Here is a 15,924-nt window from a genome sequence, read left to right as displayed (position 1 = left end):
GAATTTGTTTTGCGACACAGGCATACTATGGAATCAATTCTGTGCAAACATTTTTCTATGCAACCATTTTTTTGTGTATATGAATGCTTTTACTTGTCTCGATGTATATAACAAATGAAATATAACGAGCTCAACGACAAGAAAACAGTTTGACAAAGCTTGGTTACATTGCCTTTCAGTATTCTAAAACTCAGGGAATTATTATGCAAAGGATAAACAAAGCAAATGGCAAAGAACATGGTATTGTCCTTCTCAAGCTGTCGTGGTTATTGGTCGTTGGACTATATCTGTCAAGGCGACAAACGAAGCTTCATCATGCAATAACAAGACCCTGAATAGCGGTTGGAGAAACACATCACGAACAATTTTCACAAGTCCTTCTGCAATGTGTTTAGATAATTTTCCTGTCGCGTTGGTAAAAAGTGACTGGTAAGCTAGCTGCAGCGTAAAAGATCACAACTCTGTCTTACGTTGATTTAAATATTCTTGGACATTTTTCATAAATGCGGCCCGAAACATTGGTGATACTGCAGCCACACCAGATACACCCTTGACAACAAATTCTAGATCATGATTGACCTAGTCAAGAAGAAAAAAACAGAACGTTACTATTATTATAGCTCTGACACATTTCAGTTCTTCACAATTGCAAAGTAGTCGATACACACTTCGGCACTATCTTCAGTCACCGAGACTACAGCTGCAGCTACAGCCGCCTTGGCAACGAGTTGGACAAGAATTTCGGTTCCTTCCCAGTTCTCCCAAGCACCGACAGGAAGCAGCTTCCCTACAACCAAGGCAATGGAGAAAAACAAGTCCACTGGAAATGTGCCAGTCTGCAAAAGAAAGGAGAACGGTCAGCCAAAACGTTTCTCGACACAGATTCGATGGAAGACACTTCTTCGCACCACAAGCACTCACCAAGATACGAGTAATAACTGGCGACAAGTGGTCGAGAACAACATCAGAGATGGCAAGATCACTTAATCCTCTCTGAAGTAATCGAGAAATGGTTCCTGTTAAACAATCCAATTCCAAAGAACCGCTGCTTGCGGCAACAAAAGCGTAAGAATTACAACATATGCTTACCGAAACTAGCTCACTCCGTCTTGCGTACACACAAACTTTCTCAGCGACACATAGCTCTAGCTTACATCCATGCAGTTTGTGACCATCCTGTGTATTCTTGAGGATATAATCAACCACTTCCTTTGATCCAGGACCACGTGGAAATCCAAGAGCATCAGCTGGCAGGGAAATATCTTTGGTAGTTTCAAATCCAATATATCTACTAGGATCCTTTTCGACAAGTCGTGGTTGTGATGGAGTTGCTGTACACCCGCCGAATCGACTGGTTTTCACATCCTTGGTCTGCAAGGCATCCAATTCAGTCTTAGAATATCCAACGAGCAATACGGAAACTACGAGGTTTATATAGTCTTGTCGTTTTAAGATAAGCCATCCACCCAACAAACCATTTCGTTGAAAGGCTGTTAGGTAAGAACCGACAGTGGAGACAGCGATACATGGTTGACGTAGACAATCGGCAATGGCTTGTTGTAGAGGAAGAGGCAACATTTTCGAAGTTGTAATCAAGAACTGTAATAATGAATTTTGATCTGTTGACCACTGTTTGATAAAGGGGCCGAATCGAATTTCTAAACATGTGGTAATGGAAGGATGAGGTTAAGCACCAAGTCATGACAACAGAACACTGGGTTTGCTTGTCACTCACTGCCAGTAGCTGCATCGGTTTGCGAGAAGAAGGGACGAAGTGAGTCATAAATATCGGCAAGAAGCTCGTCTCGAAGTTGGAACCATTGGAAGTAGTTGGGAGGATTTTGTGGAGGTTTTGAGATGACGGAGATACAATTCCAAATTTTCAATACAGACGAAAGCTACCATGCCAAAACAATCAGATGTGGGTAAGTAACATCGAATTCGGGCACGAGTGTCCCACTCACCACTCCGAAAGGACATTTTTCTAGCTCACTGAATCTTTTATTGAGAGACTTGACGTATGCGACGAGGAAGGCTTCCATTGGTTCATAGGACGAAAATATAAAGCCGCCGCCTTTTCCGAAAACTTTAGCGAGCTATATAAAGTGGCCAACATCAGTTGATTGTCATGTTGTAGGGTGGCGTGTTCTTTGTTGACAACTTACTTCTGTCACAGAGTCTGCAAGAAAAGAGAGACTCGAGCTAAATCTGCTCGATTCAATTGCGGACTCTGTATTGTCATCTACAACCGCCTGATTTCCCAAGAAAACGGGTCAGTGGGCGAGCAAAGCCAAGCACACATCAGTGTTCCGTATTGCCTTACCTGCACAAGCTGCAAACTCTCAGAAGGATTCAAATGCTTCCAGAGAGATTGTCCAATAGCATATACTGCTTGTATCTGGTTGTCTTGTACCTTGCCTCGATTATCTGACGCGAGTACAAAAGTCAAATGTTGAATAGCTTTTGCACGCCATACTAGCAATTCCTCTGCAGGAGAAGCGACAGAGAAGCATAGAGTGGAGGCAACCGATACAAATTTAGTATCCATATTTACGAGTCTTATAAAGTTTCCAGAATGAGTCTGCCAAGGCAGGGAAAAAATGTCAACATGAGGGTCTAGTGTTCAAAGACTCGAAAGCACAGACCTTCATATTGCCAGAGTAATGAGCTATAAACGGAAAATACGGACCAACGTGTTTTGTGAGTAGACTAAGCATTTTTGTGTACCAAGCACTAATCTCCATAAGCAGTTTGCTGGTACTAAAAGTATCTGTGATTTCTTTTTGTTGCTGTTTATTCTGCACAGATGTAAAACGAGTCAGATGAGAAACCGTTGAAGTTCAACGAGAATACGTACAATGTATTGAGATAACAAGTCCAGGATATCCAAGACCTTGCTGAGAGTCGTCAAGGCCGGCGAAAAGTTGACTGATACACCTGTAAATACATCTGGGGCCGCTTCAATCCATATATCTATCAACGATGGCACAATAGCATTTGCAAGCTTTTGAGTATCTCGCATCGTGTCAGTCTTATAGTCGTCTAACATTCTGGCAGGTTCTGTATACGATGAGGCGGTCTTTAGTTGAATAGTGTTTGCACGTTCTGGTGCTGCACTACCAACAAATGCATTCATTGGTTGTTCGGTTGTGCTATATAATATGTCATTGTCGACTGTCATGGATGCATGGGTCTGGATAAAGAAAGATTAATGCTTAACACAAGAGACGTAATAGTGGGAGAATGGACTTGCCTCCTCATCAGCCTTCCACGACGACGGGTGGTAGGTAGGAGAATTAGGGGAATATGTAGGAGACGTAGGAGAGTACGTAGGTGACATGGGAGAGTTCGGACGTGACGTGGGAGAGAAACAAGGGGACCCTGGAACATAGATATCCCCAGAAGGAATGAAGTCCTTTAGCTTTGTCTTTGGTGGAACGAGACATATGCCCAGAAAAGCATGAGTCGCTGTCACCAATTCCAATCGAAACTACACGAAAAACGCCATATGAGCCTCGTCGCAGAAATTACAAGTAAATTATATGATATGTACCTGTTTACTTCCAGTCAGGGCTCTGACAGCAGAGTCTGCAAAAAGACGAGCAAGGGCTTAATTACAAGAATACCGCCGTCAGATTTAGTATTTAACACACACCTTTGCGACTATCAGAACCACCTCCAAGCATAAGCACAAATTGAGGAAGTAGACGAGAGTGAAATGTATACATTGTGCCTGGTACCATTCTGAATAAGATCACTAAGAACTTGAATGCATCTATTCGTACGTCTTCTATAAGATGTGTCATTCCAGACAGAGCGAATGATACTGCCAGAGATGCATTTGGTCTGAATCCCTCCTGCGAAATGTATCGTGATTAACAAAGCGACTCGACAAATGCTATGACACGTGTCTACATACCTCGCGAAACTGAGTCAAGATATCTTGAATCAATGTAATAGTACCACTTCGCACCGAGTTGTTCTAGATAAACAATGTTTGAAGTTAGTGCTGTTGGTTTAGGAAGTTGCCATAACGTTCTCAATTGTCCACCTCGTCAATGAGCAATCTGCACAAGCCTTGTAAGACAGGGCTGAGGTACAGTTCAAACCCTTGTCTGCGATTTTTCAATATGTCTCGAAGACCGGCAATAGCATCTATTTCATGGAATTGGGTCAAGCTCCTGCTGTATCGACGAAGCAGAGTCGAGAGGTTTTACCTCGTTTGGCTAGAGAATTGAAATGGTGTAGTTGCTGTATAAGTTCGTTGATTGATTGATTACGGGAGCTTGTGACTTGATGGGTCTTGTCTTCACTGATAGATTGTGCAGGGACGACAATGGCTGTTGTTGGGATGTTGATGTTTTGAAAAGTCAGTTACTTTGACATGCATCGGAAGAGACAGAAGGCAAGATCACGGTCTTACACTTTGACTTGAAGGATGTATCGGTCTGATTCTCAGCATGAGGCTTCCTCTTCCCTACCCGCAGCTTGGGTTTCTACACAAGAAAAACAAGCTTGTTGGGTTAGATTTCGAGACAACTGAAACAGTAAGCGCAGTGGAGGCAGCTCTCTGAACTCAGACATACCTGAAAATCCTCGACCTTGCTTCTCTTTCTCTTGCCCATCTTGTACAAGTTGTCAAGCTTGATCTTTTTTTCGTTGTAAAGAATGAATCTCGCTCAGGAATCTGAAGAGGTACGTTCTGTAAATTTCAAGAACGATCTGTTGGATCTGTGGTTCAATGGTCACTTTTTCAGTATCTTGGGGCAAAACACCACAACATCAAGCTAAACCTCTTTCATGCCATTTATAGGCTCTTCGAGAGGCAGCTGCTAGTGGAAACGCGAAAGCAGCCATACATTACATCCAAAACGGAGTCAAAGTCAATGCGCAGAATCGCATGAATCAATGGACTGCACTGCACTGGTAATGTGGCTATAGGCTCAAACACATGTTTTGTTTCTGATGATGTGTCGAAACTTTCCCCCTTGGTCGCTTGACGCGTGCTTTGTAATAGGGCTAGTCACCGAGGATATGCTCAAATTTGCACAATCTTGCTACAAAATGGAGCTGATGCAACCCTAGCCAACTTGAAAGGCCAAACTGCTGCTGATTTAGCCAAGAATGCTGATGTCAGAAAACTATTTGGCCGTATGTCTTGATTGGCTCGTCGTCGTTGTGCTTGCAGCAAGCTGATTTTATGCTTATGTAGTATCAGTTGAAGAAGCCAAACCCGAAATTGCAACACCAGAAGCTCCTGGCTTTGTTCCTACATATATTCGAGAACCAGATTTATCAAAAGCTTGGAGTCTTCCTGGAGATAGTCCAAGCGCTCTACCTCCTGCGAGTACGACTTGGACTAGTCCAGCTGCCGATTCGACCACCATAGCATCAACATCATCCACACGACGAGATTTACTGGTGTACAATGGGAAGAGAGACGACGAGTTCTTGCTTGGCTCAGTTTGGGTGGATAAGCAATCAATAGAACAGACGATACAGCAAATACGGGAAGAGTTGGATGACGTACCCGAGGGTGATTTCGGTGTTGGGCGGCATAATGGTGAAAGAACAATACCGATCAACAAGAAGCAAAGAGCACTGAACACTCTTGACTTCTTTCAGCCAGGGGATGCTTTAGTCATTACCAAAAAGGACTAGATTTATGTTATTATCACTTTGCATTATTATATATAGAATTATAGTAGAAGCAGGATTCAATACACACTGTTCTATTGAAACAGTCCTCATACACAATTTCTCCACGCTGTGCTTTAAACGTTTACAGATCTGACAGCTGTCGGAGGATTCGAACGCCCACATGGGTACGGCCATCGTCTCCTGTACGTTGTCCTGCATCAGTCCCGATAGGAACCATAGTCCTGCTATCTCCGTGAGGCAAAACGAACCATACCCTGGAATAAGCTATACCAACACCAGCATCAACCAGCACATCTACACCGACTCTGACAACATTATCACCTTCGTCGCATTCAGCATAAACGGCGACCATGCTTAATCTCCCATCTACATTTTCACCTTGATCGTCCATCATGATATACTCCCAACGCCCATAGTCTTGAGCGCCAATATAGACGTAAATAAGACGTTCAGTATCAGCCTTCTCACCAACATAGTTCATTAAACCTCCAGTGGGTATTAGACTACCAGATCGTGCAAAGACTGCACCATGTTGTTCTAATGGTACATTTACAACGACATCGCTACCACCTTTATACCACATACCACTCCAAATACAGCACCAGTCTACACCAAATGGAAGATGCACTTGTCTGGATACAGCAGCTTCTTCTAATACTGAGGCTATGAGAAGGAATGGTCCTAACATGAATTCAAACGATGCAGATTGACAATACGGATCTTTAGGGAAGTGGTATACGAGTGGTCGTATTACGGGATGCCCCGTACGATTAGCTTCATGGGCCAGTGTGTAGAGATGTGGTAGCAATTTATATCGAAACTGAATGGCGTCTCGCACAATTGGTAAAACCTGGAAAACATGGCGAATCAGTCAGTTGAAAGAAATTGGCCGAGGCAAACTGGAAAAGCAAGGTGCAGAATATTGTGGTCGAGCAAAAAAAGATCGCTTTTGAGTTTTCACACCTCTGGATACATCCACGGTTCTGTTATCCCCTCGTCCTTCCACGAATGAATGGTAAATCGCGGATGAAAGATTCCATTCTGCACCCATCTGACAAATAATTCAGGTGATGGTCGAGGACCTACAAATCCACCAATATCATGTCCATAAAACGGTAACAGTGATAATCCAGCTCCTAAACCCGTAGCTATATTATGTTTCAGAGTCGACCAAGACGTTGTATTATCTCCCGACCAAGACATGGATACATATCGATGAATGCCAGGCGAACCAGACCGAGTTACCAAAAATGGTCGCCGATTTGGAAACTTGGATACCATGGTATCATACGAGCATTTTGCCATCAAGAAGGTTTGTAGAGTGCGACCTGCTAGTCCAACGGGTGTTTTACTACTTCCTAGTGATTTAAGTGCATATGTGTGCATGTCATCGTTTATACCGAATTCATTATTATCATTCCATATACTCTCAATCCCCATGTCTAGAAGCGATGCGACACCCTGAGACCAAAAGTCCCATCCGCCTTTCGATGTGAAGTCAAAGTAAGATCCGTTAGCGTGATCTCCACCTCCAGCCGACCAAAATCTCATGACACTAGGAGCATCCTCATCACAATCCCATACAAATCCTTTGGCTGCAGCTACAGCTGAATACATGGGATGCTGAGATAGAAGCCATGGCTTGATGTTGGCAGTAACTCTAATGCCAGCATTACGTAGATTTGCAAAAAGTCGTTGTGGATTCGGGAATCGCTTCCTACACAGAAAATATTTCTTTTCTTTTAGACCAACACATGAACTCGGAAACGTGCCCAATGGATGACCGACCTATTCCAAGTGAAAACGTTTCGTGCACCAGTTATTTCGTCCACTATAGAGAAAATTCGACCACTTTAGTAATACGGTTTTTCTGGCATTACGGTAGAAGCCACAACGAGATACCTGTATAGCCAGATGATAGATGAATTAAATCACAAGGAATTGAATGCTTGCGACACAAGTCAGGAAATGCTTCCAACAGTTGTTGTGCGTCATCCGACTCGGCATATCCCATGGAACTAGCCAAATATCCAAAAGCATATTTAGGCGGTACTTGAGGTAATCCAACCAGCTTTGTAAATCCTTCAATAACACGTTCCATATTGCCCTGATTCCCACCATATACAATATAATAGTCAAGTGCACCCTGCGATGCATAATAAGCTCTGTAATCACCCCAAAAGGCATCTTGTTCGCATCCAAAATCTATATATCCGGTTGACAGATTGTCATAAAATACACCGTAGGTAGCCATAGTTGTTTTATTGAGTGTGATATATATTGGGTTGAACTTGTAAAGTGGATCGCCACTATCAGCCAAGTAGCCCAATGCATCTAGACACTCTAGTCGAAATCGTCTTCGATTAAGTAGTAGCGAGCTGCGTTCTCCCAATCCATAGTGTAAATCATCAGGCTGGCGTCTTACGTGGTGCCAAACACCATTTCCACCTTTATCATACGCGTAAGCTCGATGATTTAGATCCTCTAAAAATGGCATTTTCTCATTGACTCCAGACCACGATATTGTCAGATCTCCTTCATCCTGTATCGACACTTTGATAGTGACCTCTGATGTTGCCACGGTATATACATTCTCATTATGAGAGATGCTGGGTACAGGACACTCAAAGCCCTTCGGTATGTCGTCTCGTAAGCGTCCTGTGACTGGAATATCTCCAGTTGCAATACTGTGTGTCACTGGCAAGGCTTTAGCTGGTGCAGGTGGTAAATGTCTGACATGAACAATATTCTCATCTAAAACTCGTATGGTAATGATCGAGTTACATGATTCTGATTTAAACGTTAGCGGTGACCGGCTGGTTTCCTTAAATCCTAGAGGAGTATGTTCGCGTCTCATTATGTTGTTTTGTTTGTTAGGTTCGTGGAGGAACGAGACTACATAAAACGTCAATAACAACAAATATTATTCTATAGATATGGTTTAGATGCACTCGGCCTGCTTTCGATGGATTGAATGCGGTGATCGCAATAAGGCTGGTCCTGATGTTTTGATCGCCTATATTCGCTTCGGGTTCCAATTACTGACACAGACATCAACTCTAAATCAACTCTTCGTCGAACCTTAAATCCGATGTCTCAAAAGAGAACTTGCTTGTAATATTAAGAAACCAGTAACGTCTGACTGTAGATGAGAGTTGAGATGTGGTAGTAAAGGGAGAATCAAGTTGATTCGAGCCTCAATTGAAACCATGACGTGTGATTGACGTAGGTCCCCCTTTTACTTGCTGCTTGAGTATACTTGACGTTTACGCAGCAGTCAATTGCAGGTCGAAATCAAAGGTGGAGATACGAAGAAACGGTTTCAAGTGTTCATAAGAGGTGTAGGTACATCTTGACAATTCATCGTGTTGAAAGTTGGCATGGGAGATCCTCTGTATTTTCCGGGCTTGGAACCGGCTATGGCTACATTCCCAACAGTGTTTCATGACTACTCACCGAGCAGCCACTAGCAACTCAACTCTGGGGAGTGTTTTTAGGACTATGGTAAAACATGTCGAAACCTGGAGTGGGCGTCTTTTGCGTATAGCCTCGTATGAGCGTCGAAACCATCTGACCATGAAGCTACGGCTGAACCACCACACCCCGTCTGTCCACACAATATTGAGACAGTAAACAGACCAAATCGAGATGCTTACCTAGCTTTTAAATCTCCACCATAAAATGTCCCCAAAGCCGAAACAGAGACAGGTGGTTTTCAGTTCTTTAGGCCCAACTGGAACTACCACCAAAACACAAAGGGGTAATTCTCAGTTACTTGATAGGGAGTTCGTCAAACAGTCAAAGAGACGATGGACCACCAGAGTAGAGCTCTTCTGGTGTTTCAGTACCTCAGAGTAGCCTCTTGCTACTGCTAAGGAAAGGCGCTGAGGAAATGGAACCTGATTGGTCCAGCAAGCTCCATCCAAAAGTGGGAAACAAACATGTTTCAGTAGCAACCTGTGATGGAAACCACAAATATAGTTCAAAAGGCTTCTAGAAATGGTATGAGGTGTCAGAGGATGTTAGGATTGTCTCAAATATCGACCAAATCAGGCTTCTTTCAACATGGCCACGCTATGCGCCTTCATTCATTTTTGCACCGAAAACTAGCGGAAGACTGAAAATGAAAACAGAAATGCTTTCTCATGCATGCCAACAGTGCGAGGTAATGTTCCAAAGTCTGAAAAGACTGCTTGGCTCTGTCAATTCGGAAACTAGATGTTTGGTTGTTGAAGGTTCATGAGACGGAAGTTTGGTAGTAGTGAGAGCAATTGTGAGGAGGACGAAGGGTAGACTTGGTTTTCAGCGTGGTAAAGAGTGTATGCGACCAGTACTTTTCTCCTTCACGGTTCAGTAATTTGGTAGCAAGCCCAAGTATTTCGCAGAGCATGAGTGAAAGACGAGGTTGTGAGTAAGGAGAAGGAGGGTAGAGTGATCATGGCATGACTCACGAGTGGCAGGCATGAAGCAGCTCTTGTCTCCGACCTTGTCCTGGAGTCCTAGCTTCGAGAGGCTACTGAGAGCTTGAAAATTGAGAATTTCTGATTTCTGTGTGAGAGGAAGTGTGAAGTCGTTGGGCCAAACAAGTAACCCTGGAATACTTAAGCACAACTCACCAAGGCTAATTTTACACGTGCTTTCTTCACGTGCGGATATGGGCTATTACTGAGGCCGGACGACGTGTTTCTTGCCCTTTTCTCAAAGCTGAACAAAACCTTGGATTCCTTGAATATTGTCCCAAATAACCCTCAAGTGACGCTGGTGCAATAAACTCGGATATCAATCGTGCTCTCTGGTCTACTCATCTGCCTGTAGTCACCTACAAACCGCACCGAAAGACAAGCAACAATGTTCACATTCAAGCAGCCTCGAAGTGAGATGGATAAATACAAGATATTATCCAAGACTGCTGGAGTCAGAGTTTCTCAGCTCTGTTTGGGTGCCATGAATGTATGTATATGGTGCTCCACGCTCCCAATTGCTGTTTGCGTGTTTTGAGTAACATTTGATTTGGGACATTCCAGCATAGAGCTGTTGAAAATTCTACGTACTAACTACTAAATATTTGCTAGTTTGGTACCGCCCATGAAGCTCGTCTCGGAAAATGTACCAAGGAAGAAGCATTCAAGATCATGGACACCTTTTGGGAAGCCGGTGGAAACTTTATTGATACTGCAAACAGTTACCAGATGGGACAGTCTGAAGAATGGGTCGGTGACTGGATGTCTGCAAGAAAAAACCGTGATCAGGTTTGAAATCCAGTTCAGTCTCACAAAAGCTCGTTTGTCAGAGTGTTTCACACAATGTACGTTGATAGATGGTCATTGCGACCAAGTACACATCCTTGTACCCCAACGATTCTCCAAAAATCGCTATCAACTATACTGGAAATCAGGCAAAATCTCTCCACATGTCTGTTCGTGACTCTCTTAAGAAGTTGCAGACTGATTACATTGACATTCTCTACGTGCATTGGTGTAAGTACTGGGAAACAGCTTGTACACTTTAGTGAGTAAGTAGAGGCCCACATTCTAAAATATAGCTCAACATGTCTCTTGTATTCAATAGGGGACTACACTACCAACATTCATGAGCTCATGCAATCTCTCAACCATCTGGTCAGATCCGGCAAGGTCTTGTATCTGGGGGCCAGTGATATGCCTGCTTGGGTAGTCGCTGCCGCCAACACCTATGCTCGAGAGCACGCTTTGGCTCCGTTCGTAATCTACCAAGGAAAATGGAATCTTGCCGAACGAGAATTTGAACGGTAAGCTTTCCAAATGCAATAACCTGCCATCCGATTATGAATTCTAAAGCTTCGTCGCCCTCTTAGTGATATTCTCCCTATGGTTCGAGCCTTTGGAATGGCTCTAGCCCGTAAGCTAAAAATTGATCGAAGAACGCTCTTTGTGGACTAACTTTTCTCAACAATAGCATGGTCTGTGCTGATGGCCGGAACTACCAAAACCGAGGAACAAAACGACGCTGGAAAGGGTCGTGAACACATTTTCCCCAGATCTGCCAGAAAGAATGAGACAATTAAAAACGTCTTGGCCGCTATTGATGTGGTTGCTAAAGAGCTTGGTGCTACCCGTCAACAAGGTAAGGACGAATCTGGCTTTATTGTGCAGCCCTTATTGGTTACTATGATTTGCTCACCAAATCTTGTTTCCTAGTTTGCATCGCCTATTGCATCAAGAAGGAGCCCCAAACCTTCCCAATTCTTGGCGGTCGTAAAGCGACTCACTTAGCTTCCAACATGTTGGGATTGTCCTTTGTGTCCAAGTTGACAGCAAAGCACATGAAAGACTTGGAAGCTGCTTCAGACTTTGATATTGGATTCCCACATGATTTCGGTACGAAATTTTTGATTGACAACACGAAAGCTTTTGTTGTGTTGTTAATTGAATCATGATTCTAACCGCTTTGCCTTGTACGTGTAGTTGGTGCTGGCAAGATCGCCGATAACTTAATTCTACGAGGCGGTGGACATATCGAACAACCACCGGAAGTCATTTCTCATCTTTGAGAATGTCGCCAAAATGGCGACATTCAGAACAAGAGAATCTGTACCATTGATTTAGCGCTTCTGAATAAGAAACAGAGCAACAAATATAACGATGACTTGTCATTAATGATTTAGATTGCACTCTAAAGTTGGTATTCGATCGATACAGGTATCATTAATACTCGGAATTTGAGAAAATAATTGGAATTGGAAGTTGGTCGGTTCCGCCGCAATCGTTCCTTCAAGACTCTTTCGAAACTGAGCACCACTAGATCAGGAGAGTATGCCATTGCAACTCTTATCACATCGATTATCGATGATCGATAGGTGTCAGCCGGCTTCTTCCTTCCGAGACACGTCGTTGCAAGTTCACTTGGTGACTTGACTTTGGTTGCCCTGGGGGCAAACGGGTCCAAGCTCCATTTCTAATAAAAGCATAAACGGTTGATACGAAAAGCTCTCCACGCTACACGAAGCAACTCTTGTATCTAAAACACCCAAATTTCATCTCCAACTCTTGTCAAGCAACGACAATACGCAAAAGATGTCTATCTTCCAAGCAAAAACTCCTCAAGGACCATTGGCACACTACAAAATCTTGTCCAAAACTGCTGGAGTCCGTGTCAGTCCTCTATGTTTGGGTGCTATGAATGTAAGCTATTCTGATTGTCAATATTTTGGACGAAGTCTATTTGCCACCTTGCTGTTGTTCGATGCATCATCGCAAGGTTGAGCTTCGTCGCAGCATTCTCATTAGATCGATTTCCTGTTTTATTACAGTTTGGAGAAAGCTGGGGAGCATTTATGGGAGAATGTACCAAGGAAGAGTCATTCAAGATCATGGATACCTTCTATGAAGCTGGCGGAAACTTTATCGACACTGCAAACAACTATCAAGCTGGTGAATCTGAACAATGGGTCGGTGAATGGATGAAGGCTCGCGGAAACCGTGATGAGGTGTGTTTTGACGTGTCCTATCTCTGTGGTGATTTTGGGTTGTCAACAATCCCTTCCGCTGACCTGACATATCAACGTCTCAACCAGATGGTCATTGCTACCAAGTTCACGACCTTATACCCCAAAAACACTCCCAAAATTGCCATCAACTCTACTGGAAATCACTCAAAGAGTCTCCACCTTTCACTTCGTGACTCTTTGGCAAAACTCCAAACTGATTATATTGATATTCTCTATGTACATTGGTGTATGTATCTCGACACGCTTGGATTTTTTTGGTGACTTAATTACTCACAAGACTTTGACTCTTTTTGACAGGGGACTACACTACCAACATCCATGAGCTCATGTAAGTTTGTGAGACCCCTTTGACAGATCCCCTTGTTCTTGCAATCGTTTTTCCTTGTTTTTGACGTTGTCCTCTTTTATCCTTAGGCAATCACTCAATCACTTGGTAAAATCTGGCAAAGTCTTGTATTTGGGTATATCTGACACACCTGCATGGGTCGTCTCTGCTGCCAACACCTATGCTCGTGAAAATGGTTTGGCACCATTCGTAATTTACCAAGGCAAATGGAATCTCGCTGAACGAGAATTTGAACGGTAAAGCCTTCCTCACTTACATACCATCAATGCATTCGACAGTTCTAACAAAATCTGTGTCATCATTTAGTGATATCATTCCTATGTGTCGAGCTTTTGGAATGGCTTTAGCTCGTAAGTTGAAACAGAGTCGACTCAAACAGGACGCTGCTAGTTTGAATCTGTGATTTGGATTTTAACCTTTTTTGCGTCTTTTACTCAGCATGGTCTGTTATGATGGCAGGAGCATCAAAAACCGCAGAACAAACCGATGCCGGAAAGGGTCGTGCTGCTTTCCGTCCCGACTCTGAAAACAAGAAGAGAGTTCGTGAGCAAGTTCTTGCTGCAGTTGACAAGGTTGCCAAGGAAGTTGGTGCAACTCGTCAGCAAAGTATGTGACATTCTCTATATCTCCTGAGATTTTTTAGCTGCTGTTGCGAGTGACTGAATCCGTTTCCTTCTGTAGTATGTATCGCATATGTGATCAAGAAGGAAACCCAGACATTCCCAATTTTGGGTGGTCGCAAATCTACTCATTTGGCTGATAACATCAAGGCATTGGAACTTGTCTCCAAGTTGACTGATGCTCAAGTCGCGGCGATGGAAACTGCCTCTGAATTTGATATTGGGGTAAGTTTCGCTTTCCTTGATTGTTACAATACTAGTATTTGGAGGCTCCCATATCGTATCAACTTGACGATTGCTTTTTTGTGCTCTTTTGGTAGTTCCCTCATGACTTTATTGGAGGTGGCAAAGTTGAGGACAACTTCCTGTTGAAGATGGGTGGAAAGATCGTAGAGCCCGAAATCATACCTCAAAACTAGTCAAAACTAGAATGCCGAAATTTGTACCACCTGTTTGAAAACCATAGCTAAGAACACAAAATCGCTTCAAGTGCCCCAAAAAAAAGTTTACAACTGTCTCATTCTTTCTTAAGGCCAAAATTATTATTGGGCGACGTTTTATCATCTTGCAAAACTACTACAGCCATTTGCTTTCAAATATACATCTAGTCATCAAGCTGGAATTCATCGTCGTCAATCATATCGGCAAATTCAAGAGTTAGCTGCTCTGGTGTGGGATGGTATTCGACAGTTGCATTATTATGTCGATTATGATTCATCGAAGTATTCGTAGTAGGATTACGGATGGTATTTCCGAACTGGGCGTTATGTATGTTGTTGTTGCTGGCTCCAATAATGGCAGAATTACTGTTATTAGCGATGGACGGCCTGTTGTTGTCATTACTGGTTCTAGATGTAGCCGCCCTGATGCTGCTATTACTAGTCGTAGAGGTGGAAGGCCTAGTGTTTTGTCCTGGTCGCTGACGAGATAGAGCAACCACCCTTGACCTAGCTGGACGTTGGTTTACAAAGTCATCATCGTCATCATCGTCTGGGATGGAGTCCTCAACATGGTCTCCGACGTGTTCGTATACTTCTTCTGCTTCTTCTGCATCTATTTCTTGACTGTTGCGACTCGAGTTGGAATCATCAGCATATCCTGCTCCATCATCATCTACTACAAAAGAAGCACCAGCTGCGTCTAGTTGCGCTTCATCAATCTCTTGTGCCTCCCAATCATCAAAATCCAGCATTTCTTCCAGACGATAATATTGACCTGCACGAGAGTCTGCTGCATTTCTACGTCGACGACTACCTCTCATAACACTATTGTGGTACATGGCAATGGCTTGGGTTGCAGCGGGATGATGAGCTGCCATATCGGGATTGGCTGACGGATGTAATTCTATTTCATCGTCACCACAAACGAAGCCTTCCAAGTCCTGGTTTAGTTCAGGATCTGAATCACCATCTATTTCACGTCGTGCTCTCGCAGTATGACCGCCTTCTCCATCAGAGTCTGTTTCCTCAGCTTCATTCTCTATAAAGGGATTTGCAGCTGATACGAAGCGTTTAACTCTTTTCGGCCCTAATTTACGACGTTTTTTTGACTCGTTGTCGGGATCGTTTCGTGAAAGGACTGGGGTCGATCGTTGCCTTGGCGGTGGACGAGCGACAGCCCGACCACGAGCTCTTCTGTTTATTAGTCTATCCAGACGTGGTGTCGGCTGTCTATGAGTTTCGGTGTCTTCAGGAGCTGCATTTACATTCTTCATTGACGGGTCGGGTGAGTCGAAGTTTATCCTTCTTAGACGTTTAAGCTCTTGATCAGCCTCTGGCGAGATTAAATCAATTGAGACTGATTCGTTTACT

The 15,924-nt window shown here is 43.5% G+C and overlaps 6 protein-coding genes across 6 annotated transcripts; 3 read left to right on the top strand and 3 right to left on the bottom strand.

Annotated features, from left to right (window-relative positions):
- Window positions 1-252: 252 nt before the first annotated feature.
- SmJEL517_g02850 (uncharacterized protein) lies at window positions 253-3,181 on the bottom strand (the record flags this gene model as incomplete). Its single annotated transcript, XM_031168778.1, has 11 exons — window positions 253-404; window positions 471-579; window positions 645-836; window positions 922-993; window positions 1,090-1,658; window positions 1,736-1,898; window positions 1,965-2,096; window positions 2,166-2,252; window positions 2,324-2,581; window positions 2,646-2,798; window positions 2,858-3,181. 11 exons carry the CDS (start codon window positions 3,179-3,181, stop codon window positions 253-255), a joined length of 2,211 nt encoding a protein of 736 aa, XP_031025304.1.
- Window positions 3,182-3,208: 27 nt separating this feature from the next.
- On the bottom strand, window positions 3,209-4,625 carry SmJEL517_g02849 (DNA-directed RNA polymerase; the record flags this gene model as incomplete). The annotated part of the gene is made up of 8 exons (XM_031168777.1): window positions 3,209-3,490; window positions 3,554-3,588; window positions 3,656-3,857; window positions 3,920-3,982; window positions 4,052-4,155; window positions 4,218-4,340; window positions 4,424-4,496; window positions 4,587-4,625. The coding sequence occupies 8 exons, from the start codon at window positions 4,623-4,625 to the stop codon at window positions 3,209-3,211; spliced, it is 921 nt and encodes a 306-aa protein (XP_031025238.1).
- A 43-nt stretch (window positions 4,626-4,668) lies between these two features.
- Window positions 4,669-5,661, top strand: SmJEL517_g02848 (uncharacterized protein; the record flags this gene model as incomplete). The annotated part of the gene is made up of 4 exons (XM_031168776.1): window positions 4,669-4,695; window positions 4,814-4,926; window positions 5,018-5,151; window positions 5,213-5,661. 4 exons carry the CDS (start codon window positions 4,669-4,671, stop codon window positions 5,659-5,661), a joined length of 723 nt encoding a protein of 240 aa, XP_031025239.1.
- Window positions 5,662-5,782: 121 nt separating this feature from the next.
- Window positions 5,783-8,518, bottom strand: SmJEL517_g02847 (uncharacterized protein; the record flags this gene model as incomplete). The annotated part of the gene is made up of 4 exons (XM_031168775.1): window positions 5,783-6,511; window positions 6,625-7,378; window positions 7,450-7,492; window positions 7,564-8,518. 4 exons carry the CDS (start codon window positions 8,516-8,518, stop codon window positions 5,783-5,785), a joined length of 2,481 nt encoding a protein of 826 aa, XP_031025232.1.
- A 1,991-nt stretch (window positions 8,519-10,509) lies between these two features.
- On the top strand, window positions 10,510-12,190 carry SmJEL517_g02846 (uncharacterized protein; the record flags this gene model as incomplete). The annotated part of the gene is made up of 8 exons (XM_031168774.1): window positions 10,510-10,611; window positions 10,734-10,910; window positions 10,979-11,138; window positions 11,230-11,428; window positions 11,495-11,538; window positions 11,596-11,763; window positions 11,838-12,017; window positions 12,105-12,190. The coding sequence occupies 8 exons, from the start codon at window positions 10,510-10,512 to the stop codon at window positions 12,188-12,190; spliced, it is 1,116 nt and encodes a 371-aa protein (XP_031025233.1).
- Window positions 12,191-12,713: 523 nt separating this feature from the next.
- Window positions 12,714-14,532, top strand: SmJEL517_g02845 (uncharacterized protein; the record flags this gene model as incomplete). The annotated part of the gene is made up of 9 exons (XM_031168773.1): window positions 12,714-12,821; window positions 12,950-13,126; window positions 13,214-13,373; window positions 13,445-13,475; window positions 13,562-13,729; window positions 13,800-13,843; window positions 13,932-14,099; window positions 14,175-14,338; window positions 14,434-14,532. 9 exons carry the CDS (start codon window positions 12,714-12,716, stop codon window positions 14,530-14,532), a joined length of 1,119 nt encoding a protein of 372 aa, XP_031025230.1.
- Window positions 14,533-15,924: the final 1,392 nt, after the last annotated feature.

This window comes from Synchytrium microbalum (assembly GCF_006535985.1).
Source record: "Synchytrium microbalum strain JEL517 chromosome Unknown SmJEL517_scf0013, whole genome shotgun sequence".
Classification (NCBI taxonomy): Eukaryota; Fungi; Chytridiomycota; class Chytridiomycetes; order Synchytriales; family Synchytriaceae; genus Synchytrium; species Synchytrium microbalum.
Note: the sequence above shows the minus strand (reverse complement) of the source record. Positions and strands in the feature narration are given on the sequence as shown.